At 46.9% G+C, this 12164-nt stretch overlaps 1 protein-coding gene across 1 annotated transcript in view; it reads left to right on the top strand.

Moving 5' to 3' along the window:
• The window catches only part of LOC120023222 (mitogen-activated protein kinase kinase kinase kinase 5-like), a 142963-nt gene that overhangs the window by 85398 nt on the left and 45401 nt on the right, over nt 1–12164 (top strand). The window contains exons 17-20 of the mRNA XM_038967263.1: nt 2683–2727; nt 2855–2897; nt 5788–5916; nt 6056–6137. Coding sequence (XP_038823191.1) covers nt 2683–2727; nt 2855–2897; nt 5788–5916; nt 6056–6137 — 299 coding nt within the window. The remainder of the gene's footprint in view (nt 1–2682; nt 2728–2854; nt 2898–5787; nt 5917–6055; nt 6138–12164) is intronic.

Here is a 12164-nt window from a genome sequence, read left to right on the forward strand (position 1 = left end):
TGTAGATTATTATGTAACCGCCCCTGTCCCGCGGCTAAATCTAGTTACCTAACCCTGACACATAGCTTCCTAACTTTGTGGAGTTTTGTTGTTTAAATTGTTTTGCTCACTTCCCCTTGTTGTGAGACTAGCCTGTTCCATTCACCTCACTGTGAGGAGGTGCCACCCCAGTTCTGTTCTCAAAGCATAACCCATCATGCTTACCTACCCTACCTACCTACCCCTCCCTCCCCTGTAGTCTGGTTGGTTGATCAGGTAGTATCTAGGTCTTGACTGTGTCCTTTTCTTTATTTTTGTTTCTTCTTCTGTCTTTCCTTCTGCCTCCTTTCTGTTGCTGTCTTCTGTCTGTCTTTCCTTCTGCCTCCTTTCTGTTGCTGTCTTCTTCTGTCTGTCTTTCCTTCTGCCTCCTTTCTGTTGCTGTCTTTCCTTCTGCCTCCTTTCTGTTGCTGTCTTTCCTTCTGCCTCCTTTCTGTTGCTGTCTTTCCTTCTGCCTCCTTTCTGTTGCTGTCTTCTTCTTCTGTCTTTCCTTCTGCCTCCTTTCTGTTGCTGTCTTCTTCTTCTGTCTTTCCTTCTGCCTCCTTTCTGTTGCTGTCTTCTTCTTCTGTCTTTCCAAAGGAGCCTTCTGAAAAGTGTTGAAGATGCGTTGTTTCAACGGTAACACTAAACACCCTGTGGTAAAACCATGCCCGTGACGCACTCTACCCCTCCGCTAACTGTTGTGTGGCAGCCCGGGCCGATGGGTAGAGGCTGTGGTCTGGCTGTGTGCAGTGATGTGTGCCACCCCGCCGTGCTTCGTTCATACCCCATCCTCATACCCTCCCATGTGGGCTGTGTTATAGCTGTTGACCCTGCCAGCCTCAGAGGAGGTGATGGATGTGTGCTCCTAATTGAGGTGCAGGTAGATAGACAGTGGGGAAAATCAGAAGGACAGACTGACGGACAGACATAGATGCTGTGAATTTAACTGCTATTCATGCTGTAAGCTTTTAAAGCAGACACAAACAGGAAGTGATGTTAATAGCTAGGATTTAACAAGCTCAGACAGGGCTCTTAAATGAGTTGTAACCTCCAGCACCATTTCACCATGGCGACCGACAGCTACATTGTAAATAACTTAAACATAAACCTGGGAACCCTGCAGGGTTTTTGTTTGAAATAGACTGGTTTCCCCATGCACTAGAGTTTAGTTCAATATTTACTGATAATTGTACGGATACGTCTTGCTTGAGAACCAGTAGTTTGCTGTTGCATATTCCCATATTGCTCTGCGTTGTGTTTTCTTGTATTACTATTGATTTACGAAACAAACAAATGAGCTAATCATTGTGTGTTTCTTTCCGCCACAGGCTACTGCTTTTGTGGTACATTTTCAGATGACTCATTGACCCCTGCCCTTTACCCCTGAATCATACAGTGCAGACTCCTGTTCTCTCTGACCCCTGCCCTTTACCCCTGAATCATACAGTCCTGACTCCTGTTCTCTCTGACCCCTGCCCTTTACCCCTGACTCATACATTCCAGACTCCTGTTCTCTCTGACCCCTGCCCTTTACCCCTGAATCATACAGTCCAGACTCCTGTTCTCTCTGACCCTTGCCCTTTACCCCTGAATCATACATTCCAGACCCTGCCCTTTACCCCTGAATCATACAGTCCAGACTCCTGTTCTCTCTGACCCCTGCCCTTTACCCCTGAATCATACAGTCCAGACTCCTGTTCTCTCTGACCCCTGCCCTTTACCCCTGAATCATACAGTCCAGACTCCTGTTCTCTCTGACCCTTGCCCTTTACCCCTGAATCATACATTCCAGACCCTGCCCTTTACCCCTGAATCATACAGAGTCCTGACTCCTGTTCTCTCTGACCCCTGTTAGTGAGCATTTCTCCTTTGCCAAGATAATTCATCCACCTGACCGGTGTGGCATATCAAGAAGCTGATTAAACAGCATGCCCATTACAAATGTGCACCTTGTGCTGGGGACAATAAAAGGCCTCTTTAAACTGTGCAGTTTTGTCACACAACACAATGCAACAGATGTCTCAAGTGTTGAGGGAGCGTGCAATTGGCATGCTGACTGCAGGAATGTCCACCAGAGCTGTTGCCAGAGAATTGAATGTTAATTTCTCTACCATAAGCCGCCTCCAGTACATCTAATCTACCTCACAACTGCAGACCACGTGTTTGGCGTTGTGTGGGCGAGCGGGTTTCCTGACGTCAACGTTGTGAACAGAGTGCCCCATGGTGGTGGTGGGGTTGTGGAATGGGCAGGCATAAGCTACGGACAACGAACACAATTGCATTTTATCGATGGAAATGTATTTGAATGCACAAAAATACCGTGACGAGATCCTGATGCCCTTTTAAAAAATATATATATATAAAAAAAATGTTTTAAGGTATCTGTGACCAATAGATGCATATCTGTATTCCCAGTTATGTGAAATCCATAGATTTGAAATTAATTAAGCTCTAATGTACTGATTTCCTCATAGGAACTTTAACTCAGGAAAATCAATGACATTTTTTGCATGTTGTGTTTCTATTCTTGTTCAGTGCAGTTGACCCCGACCCCTGATGGTAACATTACGTCCTCCACTTCAACCCAGCCCTGAAGACTCTGTACCTGTCCTCTCTGATCCCTCTCTTCTCTCTGATCTGTTTATTCTCTCTCTTCCCCCCCAGGGGACATATGGCCCATCTGGAGGATGCCTTTGAAGACGTGGAGCTGTAAGTGCTGCTCACACACACACACACACACACACACACACACACACACACACACACACACACACACACACAGACGCACAAATATCCCCTGCCAGCTGCCTGACTGTTTGGTCTCTTCCCATTCTAGGTCGACCCTCAAGCAAGGAATCCCACCTCCTCTACCTCCAAAGGTAAAGCCCAATGTACCTCCTCTACTTCCAGAGGTAAAGCCTAATTCACTGCATATGCTTGGGTTTTCTGCATCAGTGTTTCCGCTGCAGTCATTTAGCTGTGGCGCTGCGCCACGGCAAAATCGTTGCCCGCCACGGCCCAAAAATATGTAACATGAAAAAAAATCGTGTTTTTGCCGAGGCGCACTTAGAAGATGTTTACTTTTCCTCTGCAAACAAAAACGAGTAACGAATAGAACAATCTGACAAGCACATAGTAGAATAGTTTATCTATTTACCTAGTCGGCTTGTTGTTCTGTGTGAGAGATATTCCTCTCGAGGTGCGTTGAAGTTACGAACGAGTGCCATTGAGAGTGAAACATAAATTGTGACGAGCAGTCAATGCACAACAATTCTTGCAATCGTGGGGAAAACAGCAAAATGGCCTTTGTTAAAAAGAGGAGGATCCCAGCTTTCCATTCCTACTTGATTTATTTCTCTACTCCGGGTAACCTGGGGTAACACACCACCTTACCTCAATTATTTGGAGGGAGTGACTTTAAAAAATGGGATCAGACAAGTTATATTTTGGGGTTGCGCAAGAGTAGTGGTAACCAGGGAAAATATTGTGACATGAAGTGGTTTCTGTGAGAAGTACAGAATGTTTTACCCCAGGTGGCAGGTTACTCCAGGTTTACTAACAGGTAGGTACGTTATATTCACTGTGTTTATGCAAGTTTTTTGTGACATCAAATTCATCAATATGATGCGAACTAGTTTAAAGATGAAATTTGAGATCTGATTATCCCAATAGGGTAAATGGCCTATTGGGCACCTGAGTGGCACAGCGCTCTAAGGCACTGCATCTCAGTGCTAGAGGCGTCACTACAGACACTCTGGTTCGATTCCAGGCGGTGTCACAACCGGCCGTGATTGGGAGTCCCGTAGGGCGGCGCACAATTGGCCCCAGTGTCGTCCCGGGTTTGGCCGGTGTAGGCCGTCATTGTAAATAAGAATTTGTTCTTAACAGACTTGCTTAGTTAAATAAATTTTGAATAAATCAAATAAAATGCTGACAGGCGACTCCATATTTCAGCCCGTTTATAGCAGTTGGGCTACAGGTGATAATGCTTATTGCTAATAGCATACCTGATCACTTATTTAAATAAAAGGTTAACTAGGCAAGTCAATAATAATAATAATAATAATATGGACCATGCATAGGCTAAATAGATGGTCCAATATGTTAAAACAATTTATCAATATGTTATTGGGCTCATTTCTGGAGGTGGAAATTATATTTTAGATGGCGTCAGCAACATTTTATTTTCATTATTTTAAGAGTAGAATGTCCTCTAAAGTCACCAGAACTGAGCTTCTCAGTCCTCCTACATGAACATGATCCAAGGGGGACCCTGGACCCCCCCCCCCCCCAAAACAGGGGTGTTTGCCCCCACTGCTACACATTATTCTAGGGGAAACACTGACTGCGGTCCAAACTCCTAAAAGACACACCCTCATCCACTTCCCCTCTGCGGTCCAAACACTTAAAAGACACACCCTCATCCACTTCCCCTCGCCTTATGCCCTTGGGGGAATCCCCGTCGCCATCTTGGAGGGCGGTCCAATGATTAGCCAATCAAGTTTGTAACGTAAGCCCCTCAGCCCTCGTTATTAGTCGAGTTTGTGAGTGTATAATTATGTTCACTTCGGGGCCTGAACCTCCCCATAATTCAATTCACCACGATTGTACATCCGCTAAGAAAAGTGCCAAAACTTAAAAACAACATCAATGGAGAAGTCAACATACAAGTAAAAACAAATACAAATAAGTTAGAAATTGTGCTACTACACTTCTCATAAAAAGTAAATATTTTGGAAGTTCTAGCTAGGCAGGCTAACGTTAGTTAGCTAATTCATTTGCTAGCTACCATACAGTAGGCAGGCTAACGTTAGTTAGCTAATTAATTTGCTAGTTATCATACAGTAGGCAGGCTAACGTTAGCTAATTAATTTGCTAGCTACCATACAGTAGGCAGGCTAACGTTAGTTAGCTAATTAATTTGCTAGTTATCATACAGTAGGCGTGCAATTATAATTGACTGTAGCACATATAAAGCACCCACAAGCCACCAGTGGCTGAAAACAGAATCATCGCGGGATGAACGAGTGACAAATTTCCGGGCAAGGGCAATCCCATTTTTAAAAATCATTCCTTCCTCCCTCGCCCCTTGCCCTGCAAGTGTATACTCGTCAGACGTAATGACACGTCATCAGAAGTGTGCACTTCATTTGAGGGGATAGGGTGTGTCCTTTTAAGTGTTTGGACTGCGGCCACTGTTCTGCATATACCTGACCAACAGGTGTGTACATAACCCCTTGTTTTCCTCCTCCCTCCTCTCCTCTGTTCTCTTCTTCATCTCCCTCCTCTCCTCTGTTCTCTTCTTCATCTCCTCCTCTCCTCTGTTCTCTTCATCTCCTCCTATGTTCACTTCATCTCCTTCTCCTATATTCTCCTCCTCTCCTCTCTTCCTCTGCCTCTGCCTCTCCTTCCCTCTTCCTCTCTGCCTCTCCTTCCTCTCTTCCTCTGCCTCTCCTCCTCCTCTCCTTCCCTCTTCCCCTCCTCTCTTCCTCTGCCTCTCCTCTCCTTCCCTCTTCCTCTCCTCTGTTCTGTTCTTCCTCTCCTTCTCCTATATTCTCTCCTTCTCCTCCTTTCCTTTCCTCTTCTCTCTTCCTCTGCCTCTCCTCCTCCTCTCTTTCCCATCTTCCTCTCCTCTCTTCCTCTGCCTCTCCTCCTCCTCTCTTTCCCATCTTCCTCTCCTCTCTTCCTCTGCCTCTCCTCCTGCTCTCCTTCCCTCTTCCTCTCCTCTGTTCTCTTCTTTCTCTCCTTCTCCTCCTTTCACTCTTTTAGCCTCATCTGAGCAGTTTGTCAGATGAGCCAGATTTGAGTGATGAGAGGTGTCTGACAGTGAGGAGATTTCCAGGCTCAGAGGACAGCCTGTTCCCCCGGAGACTCAGCACCCCAGAGCATGGCAACAAGGTATGTGTTTATGTATATCTTATTCTATTACAATGTTTGAATATTCATGATATTCTGTGTGTTTTAAATGACACTGTGAAGCTTAACATGCTAAAGGAATTTCCCAAGTTTGAGGTAATAAAGGTATTTTAATTGTAAGGTGGACCACTCTGGTCCGGACTACCTGTCAGCCAGCGGCAGTAGCCCCAATCTGCTATCTACGTCCACAGCCTCAGACCCTGGTAAGGACACACAGACTGTCGCACGCACGCGCACGCACACACACACAGACATGTGCGCGCGCATCTCACCATGTCCTCTTACAGTATGTCTGGGTCACACCTCACCATGTCCTCTTACAGTATGTCTGGGTCACACCTCACCATGTCCTCTTACAGTATGTCTGGGTCACACCTCACCATGTCCTCTTACAGTATGTCTGGGTCACACCTCACCATGTCCTCTTACAGTATGTCTGGGTCACACCTCACCATGTCCTCTTACAGTATGTCTGGGTCACACCTCACCATATCCTCTTACAGTATGTCTGGGTCACACCTCACCATATCCTCTTACAGTATGTCTGGGTCACACCTCACCATGTCCTCTTACAGTATGTCTGGGTCACACCTCACCATGTCCTCTTACAGTATGTCTGGGTCACACCTCACCATATCCTCTTACAGTATGTCTGGGTCACACCTCACCATGTCCTCTTACAGTATGTCTGGGTCACACCTCACCATGTCCTCTTACAGTATGTCTGGGTCACACCTCACCATGTCCTCTTACAGTATGTCTGGGTCACACCTCACCATGTCCTCTTACAGTATGTCTGGGTCACACCTCACCATGTCCTCTTACAGTATGTCTGGGTCACACCTCACCATGTCCTCTTACAGTATGTCTGGGTCACACCTCACCATGTCCGCTTACAGTATGTCTGGGTCACACCTCACCATGTCCGCTTACAGTATGTCTGGGTCACACCTCACCATGTCCTCTTACAGTATGTCTGGGTCACACCTCACCATATCCTCTTACAGTATGTCTGGGTCACACCTCACCATGTCCTCTTACAGTATGTCTGGGTCACACCTCACCATATCCTCTTACAGTATGTCTGGGTCACACCTCACCATGTCCTCTTACAGTATGTCTGGGTCACACCTCACCATGTCCTCTTACAGTATGTCTGGGTCACACCTCACCATGTCCTCTTACAGTATGTCTGGGTCACACCTCACCATGTCCTCTTACAGTATGTCTGGGTCACACCTCACCATGTCCTCTTACAGTATGTCTGGGTCACACCTCACCATGTCCTCTTACAGTATGTCTGGGTCACACCTCACCATGTCCTCTTACAGTATGTCTGGGTCACACCTCACCATGTCCTCTTACAGTATGTCTGGGTCACACCTCACCATGTCCTCTTACAGTATGTCTGGGTCACACCTCCCCATGTCCTCTTACAGTATGTCTGGGTCACACCTCCCCATGTCCTCTTACAGTATGTCTGGGTCACACCTCACCATATCCTCTTACAGTATGTCTGGGTCACACCTCACCATATCCTCTTACAGTATGTCTGGGTCACACCTCACCATGTCCTCTTACAGTATGTCTGGGTCACACCTCACCATGTCCTCTTACAGTATGTCTGGGTCACACCTCACCATGTCCTCTTACAGTATGTCTGGGTCACACCTCACCATGTCCTCTTACAGTATGTCTGGGTCACACCTCACCATGTCCTCTTACAGTATGTCTGGGTCACACCTCACCATATCCTCTTACAGTATGTCTGGGTCACACCTCACCATGTCCTCTTACAGTATGTCTGGGTCACACCTCACCATGTCCTCTTACAGTATGTCTGGGTCACACCTCACCATATCCTCTTACAGTATGTCTGGGTCACACCTCACCATGTCCTCTTACAGTATGTCTGGGTCACACCTCACCATGTCCTCTTACAGTATGTCTGGGTCACACCTCACCATGTCCTCTTACAGTATGTCTGGGTCACACCTCACCATGTCCTCTTACAGTATGTCTGGGTCACACCTCACCATGTCCTCTTACAGTATGTCTGGGTCACACCTCCCCATGTCCTCTTACAGTATGTCTGGGTCACACCTCACCATGTCCTCTTACAGTATGTCTGGGTCACACCTCACCATGTCCTCTTACAGTATGTCTGGGTCACACCTCACCATGTCCTCTTACAGTATGTCTGGGTCACACCTCCCCATGTCCTCTTACAGTATGTCTGGGTCACACCTCCCCATGTCCTCTTACAGTATGTCTGGGTCACACCTCCCCATGTCCTCTTACAGTATGTCTGGGTCACACCTCCCCATATCCTCTTACAGTATGTCTGGGTCACACCTCACCATGTCCTCTTACAGTATGTCTGGGTCACACCTCACCATGTCCTCTTACAGTATGTCTGGGTCACACCTCACCATGTCCTCTTACAGTATGTCTGGGTCACACCTCACCATGTCCTCTTACAGTATGTCTGGGTCACACCTCACCATGTCCTCTTACAGTATGTCTGGGTCACACCTCACCATGTCCTCTTACAGTATGTCTGGGTCACACCTCACCATGTCCTCTTACAGTATGTCTGGGTCACACCTCACCATATCCTCTTACAGTATGTCTGGGTCACACCTCACCATGTCCTCTTACAGTATGTCTGGGTCACACCTCACCATGTCCTCTTACAGTATGTCTGGGTCACACCTCACCATATCCTCTTACAGTATGTCTGGGTCACACCTCACCATGTCCTCTTACAGTATGTCTGGGTCACACCTCACCATGTCCTCTTACAGTATGTCTGGGTCACACCTCACCATGTCCTCTTACAGTATGTCTGGGTCACACCTCACCATGTCCTCTTACAGTATGTCTGGGTCACACCTCACCATGTCCTCTTACAGTATGTCTGGGTCACACCTCACCATGTCCTCTTACAGTATGTCTGGGTCACACCTCACCATATCCTCTTACAGTATGTCTGGGTCACACCTCCCCATGTCCTCTTACAGTATGTCTGGGTCACACCTCCCCATATCCTCTTACAGTATGTCTGGGTCACACCTCCCCATGTCCTCTTACAGTATGTCTGGGTCACACCTCACCATGTCCTCTTACAGTATGTCTGGGTCACACCTCACCATGTCCTCTTACAGTATGTCTGGGTCACACCTCACCATGTCCTCTTACAGTATGTCTGGGTCACACCTCCCCATGTCCTCTTACAGTATGTCTGGGTCACACCTCACCATGTCCTCTTACAGTATGTCTGGGTCACACCTCACCATGTCCTCTTACAGTATGTCTGGGTCACACCTCACCATGTCCTCTTACAGTATGTCTGGGTCACACCTCCCCATGTCCTCTTACAGTATGTCTGGGTCACACCTCCCCATGTCCTCTTACAGTATGTCTGTGTCACACCTCACCATGTCCTCTTACAGTATGTCTGGGTCACACCTCACCATGTCCTCTTACAGTATGTCTGGGTCACACCTCACCATGTCCTCTTACAGTATGTCTGGGTCACTCTCACCATATCCTCTTACAGTATGTCTGGGTCACACCTCACCATGTCCTCTTACAGTATGTCTGGGTCACACCTCACCATGTCCTCTTACAGTATGTCTGGGTCACACCTCACCATGTCCTCTTACAGTATGTCTGGGTCACACCTCACCATGTCCTCTTACAGTATGTCTGGGTCACACCTCACCATGTCCGCTTACAGTATGTCTGGGTCACACCTCACCATGTCCTCTTACAGTATGTCTGGGTCACACCTCACCATGTCCGCTTACAGTATGTCTGGGTCACACCTCACCATGTCCTCTTACAGTATGTCTGGGTCACACCTCACCATATCCTCTTACAGTATGTCTGGGTCACACCTCACCATATCCTCTTACAGTATGTCTGGGTCACACCTCACCATGTCCTCTTACAGTATGTCTGGGTCACACCTCCCCATGTCCTCTTACAGTATGTCTGGGTCACACCTCACCATGTCCTCTTACAGTATGTCTGGGTCACACCTCACCATGTCCTCTTACAGTATGTCTGGGTCACACCTCACCATGTCCTCTTACAGTATGTCTGGGTCACACCTCACCATGTCCTCTTACAGTATGTCTGGGTCACTTGTTGTCTTCTATTCCAAGATATCAGTTATTCAAACGATGTATTTGTCAGTAATTCAAACGTATTGAAAGGAAAGAAGGGGTATCGAACTGTGCTTGTGGTGTAGATATATTGTAGTATTCACATGTAGTGGTTCAATACCCTCAGATAGAATCCTGTACGCTAGTGATATGACCCTCAGATAGAATCCCGTACGCTAGAGATATGACCCTCAGATAGAATCCCGTACGCTAGAGATATGACCCTCAGATAGAATCCCGTACGCTAGAGATATGACCCTCAGATAGAATCCTGTACGCTAGAGATAGAACCCTCAGATAGAATCCTGTACGCTAGAGATAGAACCCTCAGATAGAATCCTGTACGCTAGAGAGATGACCCTCAGATAGAATCCTGTACGCTAGAGATATGACCCTCAGATAGAATCCCGTACGCTAGAGATATGACCCTCAGATAGAATCCCGTACGCTAGAGATATGACCCTCAGATAGAATCCCGTACGCTAGAGATATGACCCTCAGATAGAATCCTGTACGTTAGAGATATGACCCTCAGATAGAATCCGGTACGCTAGTGATATGACCCTCAGATAGAATCCTGTACGCTAGAGATAGAACCCTCAGATAGAATCCTGTACGCTAGAGATATGACCCTCAGATAGAATCCGGTACGCTAGTGATATGACCCTCAGATAGAATCCGGTACGCTAGTGATATGACCCTCAGATAGAATCCCGTACGCTAGAGATATGACCCTCAGATAGAATCCCGTACGCTAGAGATATGACCCTCAGATAGAATCCTGTACGCTAGTGATATGACCCTCAGATAGAATCTCGTACGCTAGAGATATGACCCTCAGATAGAATCTCGTACGCTAGTGATATGACCCTCAGATAGAATCTCGTACGCTAGTGATATGACCCTCAGATAGAATCCCGTACGTTAGAGATAGGACCCTCAGATAGAATCCCGTACGCTAGAGATATGACCCTCAGATAGAATCCCGTACGCTAGAGATATGACCCTCAGATAGAATCCCGTACGCTAGAGATATGACCCTCAGATAGAATCCTGTACGCTAGAGATATGACCCTCAGATAGAATCCCGTACGTTAGAGATATGACCCTCAGATAGAATCCGGTACGTTAGAGATATGACCCTCGGAATCCCGTACTTTAGAGATATGACCCTCAGAATACTGTACGTTAGAGATATGACCCTCAGATAGAATCCCGTACGCTAGAGATATGACCCTCAGATAGAATCCTGTACGTTAGAGATATGACCCTCAGAATCCCGTACGTTAGAGATATGACCCTCAGAATACTGTACGTTAGAGATATGACCCTCAGATAGAATCCCGTACGCTAGAGATATGACCCTCAGATAGAATCCTGTACGTTAGAGATATGACCCTCAGATAGAATCCTGTACGTTAGAGATATGACCCTCAGAATCCCGTACGTTAGAGATATGACCCTCAGAATACTGTACGTTAGAGATATGACCCTCAGAATCCTGTACGCTAGAGATATGACCCTCAGAATCCCGTACGCTAGAGATATGACCCTCAGAATCCCGTACGCTAGAGATATGACCCTCAGAATCCCGTACGTTAGAGATATGACCCTCAGAATCCCGTACGCTAGAGATATGACCCTCAGAATCCCGTACGTTAGAGATATGACCCTCAGAATCCCGTACGCTAGAGATATGACCCTCAGAATCCCGTACGTTAGAGATATGACCCTCAGAATCCCGTACGCTAGAGATATGACCCTCAGAATCCTGTACGTTAGAGATATGACCCTCAGAATCCCGTACGTTAGAGATATGACCCTCAGAATCCCGTACGCTAGAGATATGACCCTCAGAATCCTGTACGCTAGAGATATGACCCTCAGAATCCCGTACGCTAGAGATATGACCCTCAGAATCCTGTACGCTAGAGATATGACCCTCAGAATCCTGTACGTTAGAGACATGACCCTCAGAATCTTGTACGTTAGAGATATGACCCTCAGAATCCCGTACGCTAGAGATATGACCCTCAGATAGAATCCTGTACGCTAGAG

Source organism: Salvelinus namaycush, chromosome 28 (assembly GCF_016432855.1).
Source record: "Salvelinus namaycush isolate Seneca chromosome 28, SaNama_1.0, whole genome shotgun sequence".
NCBI classification, from domain to species: domain Eukaryota; kingdom Metazoa; phylum Chordata; class Actinopteri; order Salmoniformes; family Salmonidae; genus Salvelinus; species Salvelinus namaycush.